This window comes from Colletotrichum siamense (genome assembly GCF_013390195.1).
Source record: "Colletotrichum siamense strain Cg363 chromosome Unknown KSG_Cg363_contig09, whole genome shotgun sequence".
Lineage (NCBI taxonomy): Eukaryota > Fungi > Ascomycota > Sordariomycetes > Glomerellales > Glomerellaceae > Colletotrichum > Colletotrichum siamense.
The window spans coordinates 1,470,177-1,496,790 of NW_023501022.1; the positions used below are offsets into that span (position 1 = coordinate 1,470,177).

At 51.4% G+C, this 26,614-nt stretch overlaps 7 protein-coding genes across 7 annotated transcripts; 4 read left to right on the forward strand and 3 right to left on the reverse strand.

Annotated features, from left to right (window-relative positions):
- Positions 1 to 9,286: 9,286 nt before the first annotated feature.
- Positions 9,287 to 12,161, forward strand: vpr-6 (Minor extracellular protease vpr; the record flags this gene model as incomplete). The annotated part of the gene is made up of 2 exons (XM_036644962.1): positions 9,287 to 10,847; positions 10,906 to 12,161. The coding sequence occupies 2 exons, from the start codon at positions 9,287 to 9,289 to the stop codon at positions 12,159 to 12,161; spliced, it is 2,817 nt and encodes a 938-aa protein (XP_036489264.1).
- Positions 12,162 to 13,199: 1,038 nt separating this feature from the next.
- Positions 13,200 to 14,929, forward strand: lepB-1 (Transcription factor lepE; the record flags this gene model as incomplete). Its single annotated transcript, XM_036644963.1, has 3 exons — positions 13,200 to 13,217; positions 13,274 to 13,397; positions 13,452 to 14,929. 3 exons carry the CDS (start codon positions 13,200 to 13,202, stop codon positions 14,927 to 14,929), a joined length of 1,620 nt encoding a protein of 539 aa, XP_036489328.1.
- Positions 14,930 to 15,411: 482 nt separating this feature from the next.
- Positions 15,412 to 16,674, forward strand: CGCS363_v013115 (Uncharacterized protein; the record flags this gene model as incomplete). The annotated part of the gene is made up of 1 exon (XM_036644964.1): positions 15,412 to 16,674. One exon carries the CDS (start codon positions 15,412 to 15,414, stop codon positions 16,672 to 16,674), a length of 1,263 nt encoding a protein of 420 aa, XP_036489489.1.
- Positions 16,675 to 16,928: 254 nt separating this feature from the next.
- Positions 16,929 to 17,831, reverse strand: CGCS363_v013116 (uncharacterized protein; the record flags this gene model as incomplete). Its single annotated transcript, XM_036644965.1, has 5 exons — positions 16,929 to 17,086; positions 17,148 to 17,225; positions 17,278 to 17,355; positions 17,413 to 17,472; positions 17,525 to 17,831. 5 exons carry the CDS (start codon positions 17,829 to 17,831, stop codon positions 16,929 to 16,931), a joined length of 681 nt encoding a protein of 226 aa, XP_036489259.1.
- A 1,123-nt stretch (positions 17,832 to 18,954) lies between these two features.
- CGCS363_v013117 (uncharacterized protein) lies at positions 18,955 to 22,122 on the reverse strand (the record flags this gene model as incomplete). The annotated part of the gene is made up of 5 exons (XM_036644966.1): positions 18,955 to 19,114; positions 19,176 to 19,984; positions 20,039 to 20,379; positions 20,430 to 20,783; positions 21,828 to 22,122. The coding sequence occupies 5 exons, from the start codon at positions 22,120 to 22,122 to the stop codon at positions 18,955 to 18,957; spliced, it is 1,959 nt and encodes a 652-aa protein (XP_036489260.1).
- Positions 22,123 to 23,157: 1,035 nt separating this feature from the next.
- Positions 23,158 to 24,675, forward strand: MCH4-0 (putative transporter MCH4; the record flags this gene model as incomplete). Its single annotated transcript, XM_036644967.1, has 4 exons — positions 23,158 to 23,332; positions 23,393 to 24,310; positions 24,362 to 24,409; positions 24,485 to 24,675. The coding sequence occupies 4 exons, from the start codon at positions 23,158 to 23,160 to the stop codon at positions 24,673 to 24,675; spliced, it is 1,332 nt and encodes a 443-aa protein (XP_036489487.1).
- A 71-nt stretch (positions 24,676 to 24,746) lies between these two features.
- Positions 24,747 to 26,243, reverse strand: CGCS363_v013119 (uncharacterized protein; the record flags this gene model as incomplete). The annotated part of the gene is made up of 7 exons (XM_036644968.1): positions 24,747 to 25,274; positions 25,334 to 25,447; positions 25,501 to 25,592; positions 25,643 to 25,804; positions 25,867 to 25,949; positions 26,022 to 26,134; positions 26,190 to 26,243. The coding sequence occupies 7 exons, from the start codon at positions 26,241 to 26,243 to the stop codon at positions 24,747 to 24,749; spliced, it is 1,146 nt and encodes a 381-aa protein (XP_036489488.1).
- Positions 26,244 to 26,614: the final 371 nt, after the last annotated feature.

Sequence of the window (26,614 nt, forward strand, 5' to 3'; positions counted from 1 at the left end):
AAGCCCGAATGGAGGGGCGTCTGGCTGGCGGCAGCAGTTGTTTGTCTGTCACAGCGGCTCATCCGAAGCGAGGCCGACGGCCGTGGCCCGGAGAACCGGTTCTCGTCACATATCTCGGGGCGGCTGGGTATGGATTATCCTCTTTTTTCGTTGCCTTCTGACTTGCACACGTATTTACGGGGTGTGACGTTGGGACCGAAAAGAATATCAGATCTCTCCTGCTTCTGAGAAGGGGTCCGCGTTGCATATGCCGGTGATGTGACCGATATCCACTTCTTGACCGGTCAACGACGGCGCATGCCCACATGCCTTCCGTGCGTCTGTTCCCGGAGGAGAAGATCCATACTCAGCGCGCTGTTCATCCCCCTCCCCCTGATCCTTGGTTCTGGCTTTCAGAAGCTCTCTCTCTCCTTTGGCTGTGCGGCCCAATCGCAAGAGTTGCGGATCGGAGGGCGATGCTCGGTGGTGGCCCGCAGCTGTTGGAGGTCATTCACCGCGGATCTTGGCCTTGACAGGAAAAGCGGGAGTGCGGAAAAAAAGACACTGAGAGAGATGCTGCAGTCGATGAAGGGGAGGGGGTGGGCCGGGGCATATCTTTCTTTGCCCTGGTTGGGGGACCGACCCGCGTCGGATCTTGCGCATCAGTGCAGCATTTCAATAGATGCGGGACCCGCGTTGGGGGCTGGGTCGGCGGGTTTTGGAAAAGTGATGTGCCCTTGCGAAGCTGCAGCAAGCACAAGCACAAGCATGAGAGAGGGAGAGAGATATGGGCGATGACGGTCGAGAATGTTTGTTTGTTGGATGCAAGGTTCTTTCGTTTGCAAGGATTCTCTGCTTCATCGACATGGGGAAGGAGGGGGAGGGGGGTGTTTGTGGTCGCCGAGTTCACCACATCGTGTCTTGGGGGCCGCCGCAGCGCGGGACTTCCCCCAGCATTGGCGTCTTCTTCTTTTTCAAGATATGCAGATGGACATATCTGGAGTAGCCTCAAAATGGAGCACGAGCAAGGCTTCACGAGACGGGGCTCGCTGTGGGAGCGGGACGAATGCCTTTCCCGATTCAGGTTGTTGAACCCTGAAGTTTCTGGGAGTTCGATTGTCGCATCCCTTGCGGTTGGCTTCATCATCGCGCATTCTTGAAAGGGGTCCCCTCAATCTCATCGGGGCTGGACCGCACACTGGGGCTGTCTCCAGTTTGTTGGTGCCGGGGTTTGTTTTTGTTCTTCTTGTGCCTGTGTGTCTGTTTTGAGGGACCGCACATTGGCACAAATGCGGTCATGCTGCATTACTTTTTTTTTCGGGGGATTTTATTTTATTTTTATTTTTACGTTCATTTTTCATGTGTGTGCATGAAATCCCTGAAGGAGCCAGCGTTGCTTTTTCCAGCGGTGCTCTCGTGCCTAAGGGTTCTGTTTAGTCATATCTGACAAGTTTTACTCTTTGGTTCCCCTAACGCAAGGCTAAAAATTCATGACGGCGGGAAGGCAAATGGTGAAGGGGCAGCAGAAGCAGAAAAGAACTTGGTTCGGACGGCACACGGCCGGGGCGCCGGGTGTTGGTAGTGGTGGGATAGGCAGGTAAGGCGGGGCTACCGGGGTTTTTTCTTTGCTTTGCTTGCTTCCTCCTGACGGCGGCGGCGGCGGCGGGCGGAGGCGGAGGCGCGGCCGGGGGTGAGGGGAGGGGAGGGGTTCGTTCAGATCTTGACTTGCGCTGCGACTGCGCTGCTGCGCTGCCACACCCCGCTAATGTGAGCCTAGATGATGCGGGCTCCAAGACGGTTGCGTCGATCGGCGATCCTTGCTCGAAGGGATGGATGGGTTGTGATGTGGATGGAGGGGGAAGGGGAGGAACGGGGTGTGTATGGGAGAGTGTGAGTGTGTATTGAGTGAGTATGCATGTGTTGGGATGACGCTGCGGGAAGTTTTTTTCTTTGGTTGTTGCGAGGGTGGTTTGTTTTGCTTTTTTCGAGGCTTGGATGGGGGTTTTGGTTTACTTTAGTGGGAGTTTGGATGTGGTTGCTGTTGTTGTTTTTTGCTTTTTCTGATGGATTGGGTATAGACGCCGCTGCGGGAACGGGGATTTGTGCGAGGAGGGGAGGGGTCTGCAGGGCATGGCAGAGGTGGCGGCAGGTCAGGTCCAGATGATGGTTCGCGCCCGCCCTCTTTGTATTAGAATCCAGTTCGTCGCGATCAACACTTGTTTTTGGAGATGGATGGATATGGGGATGGAGATGTTGGTTTGAGTCTATGTAAGTGTGCATGTGTGCATGTACACATGTGTACTTCTTTTTGTGGGTGGTGGTGGCCGCGTTCTTTTCTTATTGAGTGTCTGCGATCTATGACCTACGTACGACGAAGATCCCGAGATATGCGTTTGCTTGTCTTTGACAGGGGACAGGGCAAAGCACAGGGGTCACAACACCTTTTTGAGGAAATGGATGGCAGGCGGTAGGTGGCAGCTGTTCTTCGGAGGCGAGATGGTCCGGCGGGGTGTAGGAGTGAAAGTGAGACCTGCAGGCTGTTTGGTGATGGGGGCACAGAGGTCCGGGACCCGCATCGGCGCGGCGCGGGGCTTTTTCTTCCCTTCCCCCCCTTGAAGGCCGTGGGTGTATCGGAAGGGAAGGGGTGGAGTTGTGGCGGATGGCTCCGTAAGGGAACAGGAGCTCTTGGAGGCCGTTGACGGCGCGCCGGGAGGGCGGCGGTCCGGCTTGGCGTTTTGGTGGTTTAGCGCGGGGCTGCGTTGGGCTGCGTTGGGCGTCCGGGGTGGCGAGGTTTGGGGGTTGAGCATGGCGATGGAGAGTGTAGATAGTTGCCGTTTGAAGCGTTTCTAGCCCGAGAGGGAGCATGGAGGGTTGGTATTTTGGCGAAGTAAGGGATGGACAGCTGTTGGTTTAGGGTCTTCTTGGGGGAGAAGCGGCAGTTGCGAAGAGAAGCCGGGAGTGGATGTGGGTGCCGGCAGGGTGGCGGACCCTTCTTTGGTTTATCTGATGGGGACGATGGGTGGTTTCCGAGACCTTGATGTCTGGGTAGAGTCACATGGCTTGAGTCTTGCGTCGAGGCAGATGGCCTCCATGGGGATTTGATGTGTGTAATCGCGGTAAGGATGGAGGATTTACCCCGTCGTAGTTGAAAACTATTAGAATACTATCTCTGGCAGGGTAAGGATTGAGCTGCAAACGCATATGGCAAATTACGTAGGTAGGGGAAGATCCCTCTCATTCTTAGGGCTGAGGATTGTCTATTCTGGAGGGGTTGTTATTGTTGCTCTGTTTTCGTTTCTTTTTGGGGGGATCGCTAGTCTCGGTTATGGGTGGGGAGGAGAGCGGAATGAAGTTTAGTCTCGTGGGACGTGGGAAGTTCAGCTCCTGCTTTTGTGAGTTGTGATGGATGCTTGGGGGGGCTGAGACAGGATGTTTGGATACGTGGAAGACATGCCCAGCACGGGGCTGTCTCTTGAGGGGCTTAGGCTCTGGGGGAGGCGGTTGTTGGTATGTTGGTGTAGCGTCTTGGAGGTTCTAGAAGGGGGGCGTGAGCCGGATTTCGAGGCTTGTGGTTCTGGATTGGCATGAGGAGGGGAGGTAGGGACGGGTAGGTGCGGTTGAAGGGAGCTGCGGTGCGGGGGGTTTGAAGGGATGAGGAGATGGGCATGTTGCTGGGTGGAGGATTCAGGATGGGGTGTGGCGTCGAGTTGATGACTGGCGTGGCTTGCATGGCCCAGAGGTAGCATGTGAATATGGTACGAGAGGAGACGGAGGATCGTGAAAGGGAATGGGCTCTGTGGTTGGACTTGTTGATGAAGTTGTGGGGATGGAGTGAGTTGAGCCCCTTGAGCCATGTTGTGAAGTCGAATCTAAGTTGGCTGGTGGGGGCAACGGTTTAAAGTGTGTGACTACCCATGGCCCGGTCCGCATTGCGGCTCGGCGTTTGAGTTCGAGAACGAGTTGCCGTCTATGGGTAGTGTGCCCAAGGATGAATGGAAGATTGGAGTAAACCACGTAGGCTTAACACATTGGGGAACTATTAGGATCCATGGATACGTATTATTGCTGTCATGCAAGTACCCGGCTTCAAATCAGGGAGGGTTGCAATCTCGGCATGAGGAGTGGACTACAGCGCCGGTATGCTTTACTCCTTAATCGATGGATTCGTCTTGGTGGTGCCGTTCGGTCGTTCAGCTAAGGTCTTCACAAGGCTCAGTCATTGGACCACATTCTCAGCGCACGTGTCTCTTAGCGGTGCAGATTTCAGATATACAATCAGAGAATCAAGATCATACCTACAACTCGATGCGCGAACTTTGTCGAGGTGACAGTATATTTCTTTTGCAAAAGTTCAACTCAAGTTGTTGACCCTGGGAAGATGTCCATGACGCAATCGTGTTCATCCACTCCAACTAACAGCCTGAGTCAGGCTAGCAAGAACATGGAAGACAAAGGAGATGAATCAACAGCTCTCTAAAGCCTTTCTCTCGCTACAATTGGGGTTCGTTTTGCGGCACGCTCGCTGCTCGTGAGATAGAGAGTTCTGCCATCCAGGTAGAGTACCGCCTGCAAGCAATTTAGCTCATTGTTCTTCCACTCTATTTGTCTTTTTCTTTATCATCTTTGCTATTATCCTTGAAAGAATCACCATCATCACCCTCAACACCAAATCTTAGGAGTGAAATCGAAATTTGGCCCAGAGCCGTCTACAAATTATACGCGACGACCACAGCGAAGTAAAGAAACGGGGAACTCAATGAGAGCCATGCTGGTAGCAACTGGCGAGAAAGTCTTTAAGAGGGTCAGAACCTGCTCCTACTTTCCTTCCGCGCGAATGGTACCAAAACTAAGTGTTGACGGACAGCTTCGCAGTGAAAAGCCGCGGCAGTTCAATACTTGACACAAATGAAGGAAATGTCAACACGACATCGACATATCTGGGGGGCTATTACTTACACTTGTCTGTTTTGTGTCTACCTTAGTTCCGCAGGTGAGTTCCACCAATGCATTGAAGTTGAAAGCTACACGTCGATCCAGTCAACGATACTACATGCTAGTATGCTGAATCCCACCAAAATGCCCTTTCAATGAGAGAAAACGAAGACGTGCTTGTATGCTAGAGCAAGAAGCTTCAGTATTGATATAACAAGTAGATACTATGTTGGGATCATATGATTCGATTAGCAAAGCGTTATAGTCTAAGTGTTTTCGAGTAACTTCCAACCCCAGAGTAAGTACGCATTGGCGAGGCCTCTGCTGAAACGATTCACTCAAAAGTTTTCAAACGGTTCCAAGTGACTCGCTTGCCGATTTGCTTCTTGAATGCTATCTTCAAGCGATCGTTCTTCGCGGCAATGTTCAAGGGGCGAGAGGTACTCGATGCGAAGGTGGCTGAACCACGCAGAATCGGGATGCACTGTTTATATATATTTTAAAACGTATTGTGCACGACAATTTCGTAATGTGATGTCCCATTTCCTGGCCACTCATAGCCGCTCACGAGTGAGGTGCCACGAGGGCGCATATGCAGCTGTGGATGGAACTGCGTTGGACCAACGATTGGGCCTCGATGATTCTCCAGGTGGTCAGCGTGGCTGAGCGACCCATTAACCAGAACCAGCGCAAGTCGTCCGCCTGAAACGTTCGAAATCTCTCTTTTTACACCTTCCCAGCCTGATTTTCCGTGAGCAAGCCATCATGTCTGGCGTAGAAGCTGGTGCGACAGTCGTTGGCCTTGTCGGCTTCGGTCTCACGTCGCTCAAAACAATCTATCAGTTCATTTCCAACGTGAAAGATGGCCCCGAGAAAGTGCGAGACCTCGCGAACGACCTCAAAACCCTGCAGGCTGCGTATGAGCGGATTGAAGCCCTCGACGATCTCCCGGGTTTCGCGTCCAGCCCTTTGCTCACGGATTTGCTCAAAGATTGCAATAAAAGCATCGGAAAGCTCGAGAAGAAGATCGGAAAGCTTCAAGTTCGACCGAATGACAAATTCCACGGCGTGGTATGGAAGCGCCTGAAGATGGCCTTGAATGATGATGAAATCGTACAAGCTCTGGGCGTACTCTCGGGCTACGTCAACAAATTCACGCTCGAGATTAGCCTGATTGAAATGTAGGTTCATGCTGCTTTGAGGTCTGTTCAGTTGTGTTGACGCTCTTAGGCGCCTCGTGCACCAGAACGCAGGACACATATCCCAATTGATAGCTGGCGGCGAGAGACACTCGACAATAGTGGGACAGCAACATTCAATACTTGAAAAGATTGGAACAGACATGGTCAATTTCATTCCTCAGATACAGCAGGTTCAAAATGGCGTACATGCTGTTGCTTTGAAGATCACAAGCATGCAATCGTCATCTGCGGGACAGTCAGCCGGGATCGTTGAGCGGCTTGAAAGACTCGAGAAAGAAGTCTCTAGGATGAGCCTGCAGACGAAAGAATCCGTGAACATTACTGGAACTGACGACAAGAACTGGCCCGTTTCTCCCGAAGAGACGGAGAACTCAACCATTCTAGCGAGCATCCAGAACTTGTGTGCTTTGGTGGGTCGACAAGAACGTGAAATCGAATCTGATCAAGCGCAGAATATAATCGAAGACCTAGAAACAATCTTGCAGGATCTCAAATCATCAGAAGTGAAGCTGGAACGCTCGATAACAGCCGGCGTTGCGACAGAGTATCTAGCAGACCAAAAAGAAGTTTTCCGGGATGTTCGACAGTTTCATGGGATCGTAGGCTCCAGCATGAAACTCAGTCTAAATCACTCTAACAGCGGTAACAAAGAACTATCAATCACAAACTGAAGCAAACATAGCTGACTTTTCCTCAGATCAACGTGCCTCTGTTGTACCACTTGGCAAGGTCACGAAGAACGTGCATACATGGACTCAGCACAAGAGCCGGCACGGACAGTGGTTACTATCAACTCGAAAGAAGTGCCGTGGCGCTGCTGTGGACAATGACGATGACACTTTGCAGGAAATTGCTACGAGCGTCCTGTTCAAGCCGAGAAGTCGTCATTCGAATTTCGTGATCAAGGCTACTGTCTGGCAATTCCAAAGAATGCACGGATTTTATTCACTGAACCCAGCAGTGGCCGTCAGCCGGATCAGACCTAGATCATCCGAAGTATTTCAATGCGTCAGATATGGGGATATGAGAGGACTTTTGCATCTCCTTGCTTCAGGAGAAGCGTCATTGCAGGATCGAGACGATAAAGGTGCCTCTTTGCTGCATGTGAGTCTTGCGCAAGTCTATTTACATTAGCCATTTACTGATTATTGAAAGCACGCATTTGAACAGCCGGAGATGAGCCAGTTTCTTATACATCATGGTGCCGATCCTGACGATTTGGCAAGGTGCAATCATTTAATGAAGCAGGTTTCAGGTTCCTGGCCTAGGTTAATAGCGTAAGTTCCTCCCTGATTTTAGGTTTCTTTTTGACAGGACCTCTATTGAGTTTGATGGGCATATCCCGTTTACTAATCCTAATGGAACCCAGGACTCCTCTATATCTCAGCTCCGAGTCCCCAACAAGAAATTTCAAGACGTTACTTATGGCTGGTGCCGACCCAACGATTGAAATGCAGGTGAACTCTGACGGTACACTCCAAACCTATGAAGTATGGTCATTCTTAATGGATGACGACTCAAATGTGAGTTTCTGACAATGACTTGGTGTTGCTCACTCAGGGATAACCAAGTTTCTTCAGGGTCCGTTTGAGACCCTGTTTCAGAACGAGCACCAATATATAGATGTGAACCAAGTGTTGGAGTCTCATGGAGTAATTGGTCGAAGCATGCTACATCAATGCTGCAACAATTCGAATGATCAGAAGATACGTGTTCTTATCGACCATGGTGCAAACATTGATGCGCGAGACTCAGAAGGATACACTAGTCTACACTTATTAGTGTCAGTGATAAGAATGGCGGGTTATCAATGGGGCAATGATTGTGAATCATTGATTGCCCTCATCGACGGTGGTGCAGACATTCATTCGCGGAACAACGCCGGTCAGTCTATCTGGGCAACTGCAACGAATAACCGCCAGAAAGGCAGTTATGCACGAGACATGTGGGATTTCGTCCTAGTGTATTGTGGCTATATTTCTGAGATGGAAGCCTGTACCCGAGATAATCCTCGACACGCGGTGTACTGGAAGTGTGGATATGGAAAATATCTACGTGAAGATTTCGAGGAAATTTGGGAAGGATTGGAGCATTTGTGTCCGTACTATGACGATGAGGAGTCTGGTCTGGATTGCGCGTCTCTCATATTAGCGACGCCACCTCAAACTATCCAGTCACCCACCTCCTGCTCAACGTCCACAACTTCCTCAATGTGGGTAATAGACGAACGGGATATCGATCAGACGCCTCTAAATCAGCAACAGGACTCAAGTGAGGATGAGTTACCTATCGAACTGCCAGACGAAACAATCGATCGACTCACACAAGAATCAGACAGAGAGGAGCACAGCCGTATGAATAACAGTTGCCCCGAAGAACGTCGTCTCACCGAGGAACGCGTGGCGAGCTTGGGAGACTCTCACCTGGATGAGTCGGTCAACACATGGCTCTCCAAGTCCAGTGTTTCCAGCGACATGTCTGATTCGCCCTCGGTTGCGTCGCTCCAATATTTGGGCAATGCAGAGGTCGGCTTCTCGGAAGAAGTCTATGAGAACCCGTGGGCCGAAGGTTAGCGACTATGATTATCGGGAGTTGACAACTTGATGGCGGACCTGTATGCACTATCTCAAGGGAACATCTGTTGATTAGGTTACGATCAATGCCTCTCAATTAGGTTATTTGTTTGGTAAAAGGACTATCGTATAATTGAAAAACATCTGTGACTCTTTTAGTGTTTCGCAATATTTAAAATCGTCATTGTCGCCGGGCAAAAGTCCTCGTTTAGTTGATCAACTTCGAAGGTACGAACGATTTCAACTTCGCAAGTCTTTGCAACTTCCAGGTTCCCCACGATAGCCCGCGGAACCCACGGCTTTAGCGGTCTTAGCCGCTGACCGGTCGATATTGAGGTCATTTGACAGGGAACAGAATACGACGCTAGGGGGTGGTGATCTCCCAATACGAGAAATCCCCGCCTATTTAGAGAGGCCCACAAATGGCTATCCCGCGCTCGCATTGTTCGGGAGGGAGATTGGCGTAGGATCGTCCCCCAAGTTGACAGTGCAGAAGATCTAAAAGCATAGGAGTGGAAAGATGAATTGGCCTCTGCATCTTCACGTTCCATTTCGGCAACGTTGAGGTGGCAGGGATCTTACCTGGACGCATCTTCGAAGATGCGTCTCGTCACTCGTTTTACCGCAGCAGCAGCATACTGCCTGGCTCTGGTCACCTCTCACGCAGTGCCGAAAACATACTTCGTCGAGATCTCCAAAGATGGAACAATCGATGGCTTGGGTGTGAGTCCCGAAACTCTCGTTGAAAGAGCTGCCGAGCTTTCAGTGCCGTTGAAAGTACGCTTCGAATACCAAGATAAGAGCGTCTTCTACGGCGCATCGGTTTCCCTCGACGACGATGCCGACGCCGAGAAATTGCGGACTCTTCCTGGTGTCGAGAATGTGGTCCCGGTACAACAAGTGGCGCACCCGTACCGGCTTCCGGAGAACGGCTCCCCGATCGGCAGCGCAAACATCGGATCTGCGGCATCCACCAATGGCGAAAGCAACTTTCGACCGAGATCTGTTTTGCCTCGAGCGTCTGATGTTGACTGGAACAGCCCGCATGTAATGACGGGGGTCGACCGCGTCCATGCGAAGGGCATCCTTGGAGAGGGCATTCGCATCTCTGTTATTGACACCGGAATCGACTGGAGGCACCCTGCTCTGGGCGGCTGCTTTGGAAAGGGATGCAAAATTGAGTTTGGCTCTGATCTGGTGGGCGACGGATATGGAGGAGATTCTGGGTACACCATGATCCCCGGACCTGATCCAAGACCTGGCTGTTTTGATGGTTTCCACGGTACTCACGTCGCTGGCATCATTGGCATGGACGTACCCTCGAACTCTTCGACGTTTGCTGGCCTGGTGGGAGTTGCTCCCAAGGCTACGTTGGGCATGTACCGCGTTTTCGGCTGTTCCGGCTATACGTCGGACGACGCCATCGTCGCCGCGATGCAAAAGTCCGTTGAAGATGGCGCAGACGTCGTGAGCATCTCCATTGGTGGATTCGGCACCTGGTCTGGCTATCCTGGATCACCTCTTTCGGCCGCGGCTGCAGCTCTGAAGGCTAAGGGTGTTGCGGTCATCGCTGCCGGTGGAAACTCTGGCACTATTGGAATGTTTTCCATCAACATTCCCGGAGGATCAGACGATGCTCTCGGCGTTGCGTCGGTGGAGAACTCCAAGTTCCCAACATACCCGATCAAGGACTCCAACGGCGCCGAATTTCGGTACGGAGCTCTTCATCCTTTCCCGGAAGGAGAGTATCCCGTAGCTTGGGCAGGAAGAAACACCACAGGCTACAACTTTGGCTGCTCGGCATCCGACTATCCTCCTGCTAGTAGCTTATCTGAGCCGATCTCCGACTACGTCCTGGTAGTGAAGAGAGGTTACTCTTGCTCGCCAACCCAAGTCCAGCAACATGCCTCTGCTGCCAACTACACACGGGTACTTACTTACCCAGACCCGACTGTCGATGATATCTTCATCGAAGGCCACGCCGTTCCAACACCATCTCTGACCGCTGATGGATACATCTATCCTATGGGTAGCACTATCGATGACACTCTGTCAAATGCTTCCAAGAATCCCGGAGCTTACAAGCTGCTCGTTTCGTCCCAGACACCCTTGCTGGTAGACCAGCCTGGTGGAGGATCCCCCAATAACTTCAGCAGCGTCGGTATGTTGCGTTCCCTGTAAAGTGTCACATAGAACCGGACTGACTTCTCCGATATCAGGACCCAACGCGGATTTCGCCTTCAAGCCTGAAATTGCTGCTCCGGGTGGCATGATTCTCGCAACGTTCCCTCTCATGGAGAACAGCGGCGGTTTCGGTATCATCAGCGGCACATCTATGGCGACTCCGTACACGAGCGGCGTATACGCATTGATCAAATCCCAACACCCTTCATTGTCGATAGACGAGATCTTTGAGTTGATGCAGACTACGGCGAAGCAAGTCAAGAGGGCGAACGCCGATGCTGTGGCATCCACCGTTCAACAAGGAGCGGGCTTGATCCAGGCCTACGATGCTATTTTCTCCAAATCTGTCATCCAACCCGGAGAATTCAAGATGATCGATGTTCGAGAGGCTACATTCAGCATCGACAACCCATCGGAAAGTGATGTCACATATAGCTTCTCAAACAAGCCCGCCAGCGGGGCCGCGTCATTCTCAGCTGGTGCCGGTCCGACCGCCGAAGTCGGATTCCTCTCTGAGCCATTCTCAGCTGAAGTCAAGTTCGCTGGAGGGGATCAAGTCACCATCCCTGCAGGAGAAACTCAGAACGTGACCTTCCAGGTTACTTTGCCAGCTGACATGGACGCCAGTCTGATCCCAATATTCTCTGGCTTCATCGGTATCACTTCATCTATCAACGAGAGCTTCACGATTCCCTACATGGGACCGGCCTACAACTACAGCAGCGCGCCGGTCGTCGGCCTGAAACCCCTGACGGACGAGCAACGAGCCAATGCCTTGACCACAGCCCGCGACCCCTTCTCTGCCCCTCAGGTCTTCGGGAATAGTGACAAGAAGGACCTTGGAAACTATCGATCCTTCAACTTCCAGTACCCGGACTATCCTGTGGCGTACTTCACCTCCCTCCAACCTTTGCGCAAGTTCCGTTTCGATATTGTCCGCGCCAGCACCAACTTTACCCCAACTTGGTATGGTTTCGATCCCGATTTCAAACTGGACAACTTCACAGAGACGGCGATGGTAGAGAATGGTACAGTGGCAGGTGTCCCTATCCTCGGCTCAATTCAAATCCAGGAGGGGTGGCTTCCGAGGACCAACTATCAGTCTAGTTGGTCTTACAGTATCCTTGACATCACGGCTTCGAGAGGGCTAGGATTGAAGAAGGGTTCTTATCGTATTCTCCTGAGATGGCTGAAGTTCTTCAAGGATGAGGAGGATCCCGCGTCCTGGGAGAGTTGGATGAGTGGTGTCGTTGATGTCTTGGAGGACACTTTCGAGCCGACTCCGCCTTAGGTCATGGATCAAGGAACACAAATAATTGATAGGCATGATATTGCCACCAAAGTCTTGAAATTGCCCTACTGAGTTGACGGTGAATTATTTCTTCCAGCGGGGGTCATGATGGTCCTAAAATCGCCCATATTTAGACGAAACTAAGGCACGTTTTGTTACATCCCGACCAACCTAAGAAATGCACCAAGTTCCCGGAATGATCATTCGAAGGATCCGCACGCGAAAGACAGTCAAGGTGTGGCTGAAATAAGCCGCCACAGACTGCGGCAGACGGACGTAAGCGGTCTTATGATGCTGAGCGCGCCTCGACATATCCGCTTACGGCCGAAAACGGCGGATGACATATTTTCTTCAACTCCTCAGGAGACGACGTCTCTTACCTGCTGTGAATATTACAAACAACAAGATAAGTTACCGTCTATTTGCAGGAATCTCTGCCCAATTCTTTACGGCCGAGAAAGAGTATCATCATCACTCATGGAGCGACAACACCGTAAGCGTCGGAGGCCTGCGCTCTCGTGCCTGGAATGCCGTCGGCGCAAGATCAAGTGCGATCGCAACGACCCCTGCACGCACTGCGTCTCTTCAAAACTTCAATGCACCTACAAAACTTACAGAACCGATACGGAGACTCGGGATTCGACCCCTCGGAGCGACGCGGGCCGCGCGCTATCAAACCAGGCTTTGCGCCCAGCATCGCCTGCAGTAGCAGGACAAGGACCGCCGCCCAATCTCGGCCGATCATTCCAAGATCTTGCGGATACCGCTTCCCCTCAGACAATCCGTGCGGATGAGAGACGTATCAGAACCTCGAATGCCGTGGGACATCACAACATATCCCCTCAGAACCGTAGTTCCGAAGCAGAGCCAGATCTGCAAGATCTAGTGAGACGATTACAAAGACTTGAGCAAGACTCCACAGGAACGAATAGCCTCGGGTCGCCTGGACTGGCACGGAATGTACTGTCCAGTCATAGCGGGCCTCAAGACTCCCAGGTTGTTCTAAAGAAGTCGAGACTTTGGAGATGGAGCGACTGGATGGGAGAAGCTGAAGAGGTAGGGCAGTGTTAATCATCGATCCTAGTACTATGTTAATCTGACCCCATCACCAGTTTGAGCCAGTGTTGGCCTGGTTCTCAGCATACACCGAGGCCAAGGACCCCGCCAAAGAACCACCTTTTCAAAATGCCGCAACCCAAGTCCTTGCTGTGGAAACCGACAGTTTGTATCAAAATTGCAAGACTCTGGCGAAAAGGCTCAAGGTTTGCCGTCCTACCAGAAGCATGTCAGGCCTATCACCCAGCTTGATGCCTCCGTCTCGAGAAGTTGCCGACGCAATGGTCGATGCCTACCTCAATTCATTTGAGTTGGTGCATCGGATTTTACACATACCTACCTTTTGGACCGAGTACCACGAGTTCTGGGATCATCCGGAAACCACAACTATGGATATCCGTCTGAAAATACTGCTCGTCATCGGCATGGGTTCAAGCCTGTCGGAACATGGAAATGTCACGCTCCGGCAAACGGCAACCCATTGGGTCTACGCGGCTCAAAACTGGCTGTCTGGGCCTTTGGAGAAAGACAGACTTGGCATAACAGGTCTTCAAGTCCATTGTCTCACGATGCTCGCGCGCCAAATATTCTCGGTCGGCGGAGATCTGATATGGATGTCCATGGGGTCACTCATTCACCGAGCTATGCAGATTGGCCTGCACCGAGACCCCAAGCATTTGCCGAAAATGTCGTTTCTTCAGGCGGAGCTACGAAGAAGATTGTGGGCAACCATTCTCGAGCTGGTTGTACAGTCATCTTTGGATTCCGCTATGCCCCCAAGACTATCGTTTAGTGAGTTCGATACAGAGGCCCCATCGAATATCAATGACGATGAGATGGACGAGTCAACCGACATAGTTGAGCCCCATCCGCGACGTGTGTTCACGAATACCTCACTTCAACTACTGCTACTAGACAGTCTTCCAACCCGCTTGAAGATTCTTCAATTACTGAACGATCTACACTCAGAACTCTCTTACACAGATGCCCTTGCCCTTAGCGACGAGATCACCACGGCTTGTAGAGAAAACATGGCGTTTGGTAAACGATCTGAGGCCCGAGAGATAACCACTTTCCATCGAAATCTCGTAGACTACTTGGTACGGCGCTTCATGTTACCCCTGCACTGTCCTTTCGCCAGCAAAGCGCGGTCGAACCCCTTATTCCACTACTCGATTAGAGCCAGCCTAGACGCTTCTATGGCAATCATTTCTCCGGAACCTGACGATAATTTCTCTCGGCTGACGGCGCTGTCTGGTGGTCTTTTCAGGGAAGGATTTAGGTATGCCATAGCGACTATTAGTTTGGAATTCCTTGCCGTGGCGAAATCGCAGCAGGTGGATGGGACCATTCATCGAGACGATCGTTACAGAGCGCTCCTGAAGAGTTCGGTCAAAGACTTGATTGAGATGTCAGCTGAGAGAATTCGACAAGGAGATACTAATATCAAAGGCCATATGTTTCTCAGCATGATTGTAGCTCAAGTCGAAGCAATGGAGGAGAGTCACTCTGGGGAACACATGATCGCACAGTCTGCGAAGAACAGCCTTGACTTCTGTAACTCTGTACTCCAGAGAAGACTAGAAAGTGTTCCATCGCCATGGAGCACTGATACATCCACGATGGCAGCGGATCGTGAGGGACAGGAAGCGTTCGCGATAGACTGGGCCTTTGATTTCTTTCTACCAGACACAGACTTTGCTGCTTCTTAGGACCAATTTCAAACTTCATATCCTTGAGAAAGTAATTGACAAAAGACCTCGAGAACCTCCTATAATGACCAGTGACTTCAACAGCTACGTTTTGCTTGTGACGATGGGGAAGCTGGCACGTAGATGAAAGATTCAGCCGCCGGCTTTAATCTGTCATCTTAATGGGTTAGGTTACGTAGGGACAGCTTTTGCTCAAGCTTCCCTCTCTTTATTGGTTTGAGCTTGATGCTATCTATGGCTGCCTGTTCCGTACGGTCTTAGACGGCGTCAGGCGGCCTTGAGCGGAGATATGTACGGCCAGGCGGACAAAACTAAACAACTCTCTCACGAAAGCACTCACATCTCAGATCATTATTTAAACACGCATCAAAAGTGATCAATCTCGCATTAAGTACCCTTCTCCCGCATTGCATTCCTAATCAAAATCACATCGCATCACGATACATCTTCACCATTTACCCGTTTCTTAATTTTTACCAAGCATGGCACCCATGAGAATCCTCATCAGCGGCGGCGGTGTCGCCGGAAACTCCCTGGCATTCTGGCTTTCCAAGCTTGGCCATGACATCACAGTGGTTGAGTGGTTCCCGACTTTGCGGGCAACCGGTCTTCAGCTGGACCTCCGCGGCCACGGTATTGAAGTCATCAAGCGGATGGGTCTTGAACAGGCCTTTCGCGCCAAGTCAGCTCCTGAGCAGGGCCTGCAGATAGTCGACAGCTCCGGAAGGCGCCGCGCGTACTTCCCAGCCAACACGTCCGGCAAAGGACTTCAAAGCTTCACAACTGAATACGAGATTATGAGAGGCGATCTGTGCCGCATCATCTACGACGCCACCAAGAACCGAGCCAAGTACGTCTTTGGCACTTCCGTTGAGAAACTCGAGCAGATGGGCGACGGAGTAGAAGTGCTCTTCAGCAACGGGAAGACAGACACCTTCGACCTTTTGGTGGGTGCCGATGGGCAAGGCTCTCGTACCCGCAAGATGATGTTGGGGGCGAAGCAAACAGATGGCTTCGAGCCACTCGGAGGCTCCTACGCTGGGTACTTCACTGTTTCTAAGCCAATGCAGGAGGGGGAGGGGTACAATGCCACGGCTTACATCGGCACCAACAATCGCACCATCATGACCCGAAGACATAGCCCCGACCAGACACAGATCTATCTCATGTGCAGAACTGATTCGGAGGAGATCAAGAATGCTCGGCGGGAGGGACTTGAGAAACAGAAGGAAGCGATGGCAAGGGTCTTTGATGGTGCCGGATGGGAGACAAAGGACATCCTTGAGAGAATGATGAAGTCGACCGACTTTTACTGCGAACATATCGGCCTCGTCAAGATGAATGGTTGGTCGAAGGGCAGCGTTACTCTTGTTGGAGACGCAGCATACTGCCCTTCAGTGATGACCGGGATGGGCACAACATCGGCTGTTGTTGGCGCGTACGTCTTGGCTGGGGAGATCGGCAAACATTGCGGTGATAAGGACTTTAAGGACGGTCTTGGAAAGGCTCTTAGTGCCTACGAACAGAAGTTTCGGCCTTTCATGGATCAGGTACAGCATGGCATCTCAGGCGATGCTTTCATCTGGAAGATCTGGCCCACGACACCATTCGGAATCGGCATTCTGAACTTCCTTCTGGGGTTGGTCTCATTGCTGAGACTTAATGTGCTTGGGGAGTGGCTGTTGAAGGAGAATGTGAAGTGGGAACTGCCAGAGTATGAAGAAATGGGCTCGATGCGCCCTTAGATAGCCTGGCCTGGCAAGTTCAACCAACCCACAGTACTGGAGAAAGAGGCTTTTACTTCATTCGAGTTTTGGATTATGTAGACTATAGGAAGAATACAAATGTTGTCTCAGAAAGTGTTGTCAATCATCGAGGGGACTTGTGTGTATCGCAACATAGCGAAGAACTTGGTTTTATATGTATGAAGGTGGTACCTAGCCACGCGAAAGTATGTACATAGAATATGATTCCGTCACCTGGACCCGTACACAAACATCTAGTTGTTGAAGGTGTGCGAATGGATGTTGATGGTGGTGACCTTGAAGGTCTTGCTGTCGGAAGTTGTCAGGCCAGTAGAGTCAGCTTCGTTGAGGCCAAGGGTGCCCTTGAAGGTGGTATCGGCGGCGTTCAGGATGATCGTCGTGTCGGTGTACTCTGTCAAGGATGTTAGAGGAGCTCTCACTGAACCTTTGAATATTTTATTGATGAAACTTACTGTGAGCAACAACAGTGCCGACGCAAGCATCGTCTTGGCATTCAACGGCAGTACCCCATCCCTGAGCCTGTCCGGAGCCTTTAATGTTGTTAGCATTCGCGCGGCGGATGGTAAAATGGACAGAACTTACTGGTCGAGAGTGTGGAGACAACCTTGCCGTTGAGAGAGACGGTCTGGTCGTACTTTCCGGTGCTGTCGTTGTACTTGTCTGTTTCAGAACTCGTTAGAAGATGCGGGTGGCCTTGGACAAGAGAGAATAACTTACAGTGCATGGTGATCTTGTCACCAGCAGACGCAGGGACCTGCTTGCCACCAAGCTGCTCTCCTATCGCAAGTATTAGTATTCCAACTCTATTGTCTACCTTTTGGCGGCTTACCTTGGAGGGTGCTGGCCCAGGTGCACCATTGACCGGCCTTGGCACCGCAGTTGGCGGCGGGGTCGCTGAAGGAGACAGCCAGAGCCTGGATCAGATCGCCACCGCTGGTACCCATACCGGGCCACAGGGCAAGACGGTCCTTCTGGGGGCTGGGAACAGGAGGGAGAACGAGAGTGGTGTTGGCCTCCCGAATCCAGCTCTGGGTCGGGCCAAGAGAGAAGGCCGGGCCGAAGCCGACCTTGTCCTGAGCGCTCACGACATTGGCGCCGGCAGCGGCGAGAAGAGCGGCGGCAGTGGAGGTGCGCATGTTGATGATTGTCGGAACGAATGTGACAGGGATAGGGATAAAAAGACAGAACCAAAAGAGCGGAATCTGGGGAAAAGAAGGATGACAAGGGGGGTATCTAGCGGCTTGGTAATGGGACAATTCAGACGAAAAGGGCTTCGATTGAGCTTGGCAACGATCTCGGTCTTTATACGATGAATACCAAGTTGTTGATTCGGGGGGTTCTAGATCATTTCGATTCTGGATGATCGGCAACGATCCCCGTGCAGGGCCACAGCGATCCCACCTTCTCCTCACCAATTTGAATCCCACCTTATGGTTATGAGCATGAAACGATCCAGTGGCGGACAAATAATTTCCGCTACAACGGACAAACAACGTCGCGCCAGGTCCCACACAACCTGGTTGAAGGAAGAATTAAGAACAGAGGAGCTGCCCTTTCCCGCTAACTTGAACCCCGTCCACAGGGGTCTTGCTAGCTGCTGACCATCAGCAAGCCATCGTATAAATGCGGCCTCAAAGCCGGTTGGAGGACATACAAGAGCCACAGCTCTCTAAGTCCAAGGACGGTGACAATGGCATGATGGCCCCGTACCGAAATCCTGTTCAGGAAAGAGTCCAAACCGGCGCGGATACGAGAATTCGAGAGAGTGCCAAAGGGTTGGGTATCGCGACATTGAAAGTGGAGTTGAACCGTTTCACGGATGCCCGCCTTGGCCCGAATTGATATCGGCGGGCCCTCCCTGTCCGGAGCTATGATAAAAGAATGGAACCCCGGAGCCGCATCTAGATTGATATCCCCACTAAGACAATTCAAGCCCGTCGCTTAGAGCTCGTTCGGCATTCAACAGCCGCTCTAGCTGTGTTTTGATTGCCCTACAAAAGCAGAAGGTCATTCCTGCTGTTATTAGGGGGCCAGCAGGGCGAGAGTTGCCAACAAAGCGGAGGCGAGGCAATCTTGACTTCACGCAACTTAGTCAAACGGTCTTCAACACGCGCACAGTGCTGGGAATTGGATCTCAGGCATTTACGACTCGATTAATTAAACGACAAGAATTCTTTAACTACGATTTGGCGATACCGAGATTACTGCGGTTAACAGGTTCCGATCCGGTGGTGCGACCTACCTCAATCGTCAAGAAGTTCAGGAAGACTTTGGTCTTCCAACGCCCGAGTCTGCAGATTGAGAGTCCAGTGGTCCTTTCGTGAATCCGTGATCTGTCTTGGTTGGGATGCCAACGTCGCGTTTGAAGCGTCGTAACCATTCTAGGTTGTCTGCCGATGTTTGATTCCAAGGATCACCACTAAAAGAGGTTAGCAAGAGCATGCAGAGAGTCATCCCCCGAGGGGTCTTGTACAACTTACTCTTCAAAGACAATGAAGCGAGCTTGATGCTGTAGCTCCTGATCTGTAGGGATGTGACAATTGGGGTTGTTCGGAGACATGGTTGCTGCAACCCAGCGTCGGAGCTCTAGAGCTAGCCACCGGTTGAAGTTGGCGTCATTGAAGAATGCATAGTTGGCCTTTACCCTAGACCAAGCTGGCGGAAGTTCCAGATCCATCTTGTCTTCCTTCACACCCGGGCTCACTCGCCCATCCCATGGTGCATTAGCGTTGACACCAGAAGGAGACGGCACGGCATCCGGCGAAGGCACCAGCGATGCAGGTGCATGGGAGTCCATGCCTAATGCCAGAGCTGCCGTTTCAAGATCACTAGTAAATGCAGGATCGAGATCTCCTAGTTGAGATAGGAAAGAGCTGCTTTCTTCATTCAACAGGTTGTTGAAGCGCCCGTCGTGAGTACTGAGCCCGATGCGGTCGGTAGTGTCTTGCGGAAGTGGCTCATTGAAAGACCCCCCTTGATCCCCAAAAGTTGACTGCAGTTGTTGAATCGGAGACTTGGCTGGGCTTTCGGGGAAAGGAAGTCGTTTTCTGGCCCTAAACCCCGTGAGCCAGTCCGTTGATGAGCCGATCAGGTTGATGAGCCAGTTGGCCACGAAGTCAGATGGCGATACTCCACATTCTTTGCCCATACCCAGCACGATCTTGGAGGCTTCGTTCTGCAACTCCAGATCAGTAATAACACCTAGGCCCAATACGCTTCGGGCATCAACAAAGCTCTGCAGTTGCGTCTCGCAAGGGCAATGCTCGAAAAGGCTCCGTTTGCCTTTGATCTAAGAGCTGTTAGCGGCAATGGAACTTCAGCTGCGAGATAGGTGAGCACTTACTTGAAGAACAGACATCATGCTTTCGGCGACAGATCTGATGGGTCCAAATCGAGCCTTCCGAGTGATTTCGTCTGACGATGTGATCAAGTCCCGCACCCACGACGCATGCAAAGCGCCAATATCGTATTCTAGAGACGACGATATCTCCGAGGCGAAGATAATACGGCAGGCTTCCAGTTGTATTTCCTTGTTGTCAGGCATGTTTCCGGTCTTGTCGTAGAACATTCGCAAAAAGTGGTTGAGCTCAAGAGTGAGCAATCCGAACGCATTTCTAGGAGACTCTGGAGGGGTTCCGCTGGCCTGATAGGGGAATGGAGAAAAGCGCTCGTACTCAATAAGGTCTGCCCAGTTAGTAACAGTTCTCTCAAATGTTCAGTCGACGGAAGCTTACATGGAGGCACCGAGTTTTCAACCATATCCAACACAGCTTCCTCGAAACCCCAGTCGCCCTTCCAATTTGCCATGTCCTGCCCCATCTTGAAGTGGTCTGCCAGGTGATCCGCTCTGAAAGACCAAGTGTCCAGAAGTGCACCGCAAAAGCCACAGCGAGACCTAATGTCTGGGACAGCGACTCTCCAAAGCTTGGCAGACCAGTCAAGCAGGCCGGCATTATGAACCAGGCGTAGATGTTGCTTCAAGTGATCCTTTCTGTTGAACGTGCGTTCCTGGCAGGCGGAGGGGTTATGATTGTTGATGTGTTCTTGACTTGGCTCAACCTCGCCACAGAAGACGCAACAGACCTGGCCTGTATCTGGGTTAACAGTCTTTGGTCCACCCGGCGAGCACACCCATTTCTCCAGAGGCATGTGAAGAGACTTTTCGTGCCGTTGCCAATCGTGCTTGGTTCTGAACGTCTCGGTACAAAAAGTACACTGATACTGGTTTCGGGGAAACGCAAGTGAAGTTCGCTTCGCGCGCCTTCGTTGTCGCACACGGCCTCGAGGCGCTGGACGAGGAACGGGTACAGAGTTTTTGGACTGGTTGGAGTACGCAGAGGCGAACGATCGTCCACTCGACGTTCCTACGCTGCTTGCGGAAGATCGATGCGACCTTGGTGGCTCGTCGTCAGTGTAGCTGGCGTTGTAACTCTCGTCTACATCTTAGGTCTGTATTAGCCACTATGACTTCATACAACAGAATACGTTGATGGCGATCTCCAAGTATATGATCTTACCTGAAGAATCCGCGTGGGTGGATGCAACAGCCCGCGCTATCGCAGTCACTGTGGCTGGCTCATGTTCCGGAGGAGAGTCAACCCAACGCTCTAGAGGGTTCAGACTCTGGTAACGGGGGCTCATTCTTGGTGCCGGTGTTCCTGGCCTTCTGGGTACATCGATTGGTCTTGTTGAGCTTCCAGAGTATGGCGAAATTGACCGCTGCCGGCTCTGCACCTTGCCACGGCGTCGGGCATTGATGAGCCAATTGGTGATTTGAGTCTTGCTAAGGCCCGTTTGATGTTGAAGAATCTTCTTCTCTTCGTCGTTTGGGTACGGATGGTGTGTATGAGAAGATAGCCACTGTCTTAAGATTCTAGTTGAGTCTCGAGAGAATCTTGTGCCAATCTTTGGTGGGGGCGGGGTAGAAGTGTTCGGTATCGTGACATTGTCAAAAGCGCCACTCGATCTCTTCGAAGCCTCTGGTGTGGGAGGTGCTTGCATGCCGGCCAATGCGGGACTGCTGCCATCAATGAGGTTACTGATTCCTTCTCCAGAAGCACCTGCTACGGCTTCTGTGAAGCTGCACTCGCACCCAAGCGACGCGCATGGTACACAGCGACCTTGGGACTCACGTTCTTGTGCTGTTTGACACTGATAGCCCCAGGTGATACAGTTGGAGCAGGATGCCAAAGGAGTGATCCACCCGCTTCCTAGACCGTCGCCAATGTAGTCCAGGGCTCCCTCAAAGTCGAATGGAGAGTTCGCGCCGCTGAAGGGCTCAAAAGATGTGAACTGGAGGGCATCATCGCAGGAAGAGATGTCACCGAGAGAAATGCTGGGTCGAGAGTCCTGACCGGGTGAGGTCAACGGAGGAATAATATTATGCCCTCCAGCTGCCGAAGACGTCTTGTCGTTGAATTGGTCCATTTCTCCGCCGTTGCTCTGAATCTGCCAGCACTCCACTGGCTGCGGCGGAAGGTCGCTGCGAAGATAAGACACCACCCCTGCCGATAGCCTTGAAAGTCGGATATCGATACTGATAGCGGGTGAACTTCAATGTAAGATAGGGCGTAAGGCGTGCTGCCCCGGAATAGTGGCACGACGTTGCCGAGAGATGTTTTGCACAAGTGAAAGAGGGAGGGCGGTGCCAAAAGTCAATCGGCCGCTTCATGCATTGACTCGACGCGGTGACCTAAAGACACAACGGCAGACACAACGGCCCCACCAAAGCGCTCTTTATGATTGGATGATGCATCAATGTGTCAAGTGCGCCTTACACTAGAACCGCGTCGATTGGCTCCATCGACCAAGCTTGTTAGTCAGTAGAACTTCAAGTCCGAAGCCGGCCGTGACCAAGAACGTTGCGTGGCACTACCTTGAGGCCCGATATCAATGATGGCTCGATCAATGCCCCGTAATTATTTTGATTTGTTACTATGAATGAACAGGAATGTTTCAGAGTGTTAAACTCGACTCATCGCCCAAGGGAATCTTGACTCTCAATTATTAACTCTTTGTCCGTTGAAGCAATCAAATGGTCGTAATACGGGCTCATCGTGCTCAGAATCCATGCCTCAACCAGCACATCTTAGCCACAGAAGAGTTTTTAATGATTATCTTAACAAGTGAGCATCAAGAACTAATGATAATCTGAACAAGCGGACATTAAGAAAAAATCGACAAATTTAATGTGTCTCATGTGTCATGTAATCCCCGGTTTTCTGCAAGAACACACCTCGTCAGTTGTCGGGCGCGCCTGACAGGGTGAGGGTCCTTCCTAATCCGGCAGCGCCATCACAAAATTCGAAGCGAACATGGCGAAAGCTGTAGATGAGGACGAAGCCCGAAGGATGAAAACTGATAGCTATTGAGACGTCAATTCCGCTGAATTGTAGCATATCCGACATCTGTCAATTCTTTGTGATTGTTGTTCTGAGGAGCCTTCTTTCCAATTTTTACGTCATGGAGACACCAGATTCCCGTCATCACAACCCTGGAACCATGATCACGACAGCAGAGCCCGATTGCGAAAACCAGCATCATAATGAAGCCATTCACAAGTCATCGAAAGAAGAATTAGATCTTTCCCGCTGGGTATGCGTTGTTGGCTCTTCGCTTTTTCTCGCTTCATCCTTCGGTAAGTACACCTTTCGCCAATTTATCACGATGCTCAAGTACTCATTATTGAATTTACTAGGCTTCTCGCAGTCCATCGGAACTCTTCAGTCTTACCTGCAGCTCAATCAGTTACAAAACTATTCTGCAAGAGATATAGGCTGGATCACTGGGCTCGACACTGCTCTCGCTTTGCTGTTTGGTCTTCAAGTCGGACCTCTGATAGACCTCTATGGGCCCAAACTCTTGGCCCCAGTCGCGATAGCACTCACAGTGTCCAAGTTCTTCTTCTTGGCTGAATGCAAGGAGTACTGGCAATTCCTGCTCTGTCTAGGTTTTCTCAGTGGAATTGGATCCGCCGTATCCTCATCGCTGGCAATATCTTCGATTGGCAAGTTATTCTCTCGACGGCGTGGTTTGGCGATGGGTGCAGCCTTGGCGGGCTCGTCACTTGGTGGAGTCATATTCCCTCTTATTCTTCGTCGAACTCTGCCAGAAATAGGCTGGGCTTGGAGCTCCCGAATGCTTGGGTTCATTATCCTTGGTTTCATGTGCGTCGGGTCCCTGTGCCTTCTGCCGTTCACCCGCCTGGCTATCCCTTTGGCAAACCCGGCCGAGAAGAAGTCCGCAGCCATCACCTTTGAAGCGTTCCGATCCGCCCCGTTTTTGTTCATAACAGTTGAACTTTTCTTGTTCGAAATCTCAATCATCGGGATTGGCGTTCTCCTTCCTACGTTCGCGGTTGAGGCCGGTTTTCCGTCCAGCTCGGGGTTCACCCTCGTTGCCACTCTGAATGGCTGCTCCTGCCTGGGTCGTTTGTTACCCGGCTTTGCGGGAGATCATGTCGGCCATTTCGATGTCATTCTCTTCATGGTAACGCTCACTTCCGTCTTCACTGCGGTTCTGTTTGTTCCTTTCGGCACTAAGTCTGTGGGTGTCCTGTATGCTTTTGCCGGGCTATGGGGATTCGGATCGGGGTCTTTTCTCTCTATTACACCAGGTCAGAGTCTATCAAACAAGTCATCATGTTTCTGAGCTGACCGTGTTCTAGTTTGCGTTGGGAAAACGTGCGATCCCAAGGATTATGGAAGGTATTATGGTAAGTGTTATACGATGTTCTCGGCATATTTGCTTTTCTACACGTCGTCGAGTCATGCTTACATCGGTCTTTAAGGGACTTGCACCTTTGTTGTTGCTTTCGGTGCTCTAGGCTCCTTGCCCGCTGGCGGCGCTTTATTGGAACAGGTGGGACCATTGGTGGCTGCCGCACTTTACCTTGGTACCGTGTTGCTGGGCGGTGCTTGCTTCTATGTCGCACGCTCACTGTTGATCAAGAAGTGGGTTGTGTTCAGGTCAAACATTTGAACGGAATGCTGGCTGTCTGGTTACGTTTCATTACGTCGTAAAGTTTTCGCTGCTCAACCTGGGTATACCTGCTACAAATCTCTATAGACATTTGAAATCTCAATGATGCTCGTAATGGTATCCCTCCGCCAAGTTGCTGGGTCCGGACCACGCGCAATCTCGAGACTGCGGCTTGCCATGTCCATATTCGACGAGCGACTGTTGCCTGCTTCCACGTCCGATCGATCACCGTGCGACGTACTACCCTCCCCCGCCACTTGCTCCGCTCCTACTGCCAGTCTCTCTTGACTGTCCTTCCCGACCACCGTAACCTCGGTACGAGTACCTCGAGTTACGTTCGTTATGTTCGTAATGTTCGTAATATGTGTGAAACCCATCTGCGTTAAACTGTACGGGTCCGGCTTCTTTTGATTCGACATCCCGCTGCTCAGCTCATTCCCTTCGGACCCTTGGCTAGACTTTGGCGTCCATCGGATCCTCGTCTGTTGCCAAAATCTCTTCTTGAAGATTGGGACGACCATCGGCGCTTGACCGACGAAGATGGCCACGAAGTCTTCTCGGATTGACCACATAGCGCCAGGCCCGAACTGTCCGGTAGGCTGTTGAGAGAGCATGGTTAGATCCTGACGGATGGCAAAGGAACTTGGGTGGGACTTACGTGAAAGATAAGAATTACGCGGATGATGGCGGCAGTCATGACGAAAACTCCAAGACTGAACAAGAAATATACACCGAGTCTACGCCATATCGAAGCACGAACGAGGCTGATTACCTACAAAGTACATCAGCACTGACATGACCAACCACTAGCTTCGTTGCCCTTACTGGTATAGGAATGAGGATAATACACATGTCGGTCGTCAGGTTGAAAGCTAGGATGCTGTAGAAGTAGACCTTATTCTGCGGGACGCAATTTTCTGGGCGCTTGGTCAGCCGTACTTGTTTGTCTAAATTCAACCTGACATACCTCCAGGGTCTGGTCGTATTTGCCACATCAGAGTTATTGGTCGGCAGGTCAAGAAGATGATGAGTACCATCGCGATCGCAGTCGCTCCAACCAGGCCCATGACGGGAAAGATGAACTTCTCTACCCACTGCCCTTCGACTAGTCGTCGGTAGAAGAACAACACTGTAGCAGAAACGTCAGTTGGTACTCGTAGCGGAACTGGAAGTGTACATCGTGTCTCGTACTGTTGAATTTCAGGGTCCAAACGATCGTCGCATAACAACACATCCCCACCACGAAATTCTTCGACCCATATTCCCATAGGTAACTAGAGATTGCAAAACATCAGCGTCTGCGGTTCTCTTCAAACGAACACAATCCAAGGTTCTGGTACACGTACAATTCGGATTCCGGCATCATCTCTCGCTGCTCCGGTGTCAAGAGTGAAGTATGTTTTCCTTGGGCGACCAACACGAACATAGTCGCCATAGTCGATACCGTCGTGTATACAGCCTAATATTCGACAAGTCAGTCCCCAGTCGTACTATGCCTCACGAAATGCTCTTACCCAGGCAAAGAAGACGAGATAGTCGTCCGGCCGGAACCCCGAAACTCCAACCATTTTCGTGCGACAGAAAACCCTCAGCGCAATCATCGTAGTCGCAATCGCGTAGAGCGACCAAATTTCGGCGATGCTTGGATTTATCTCCATGACGGATCGACGTTGCGAGCACGCTGCTCTGTTTTAGTCATCGAAGAGTTGTCATCGAATTCACGTTCGTGATGTTAGTTAGCTAGGCAACCTGGGACGCCCTCAGATCGAAAGGTCGGGAGCATGCTCTTTGAATATGCGGAGGCATCATGGTTTGAAACGTTATTTGCTGCCCTGCCGGCCGAATGCTTGTCGGATTTTGAGGCGAGGGTGCAGCAGTAAACTTCGCGGGCTGTGACACCGCCCGAGGTCCACGTACCCGGCTGCTTCACTTAAGCAGA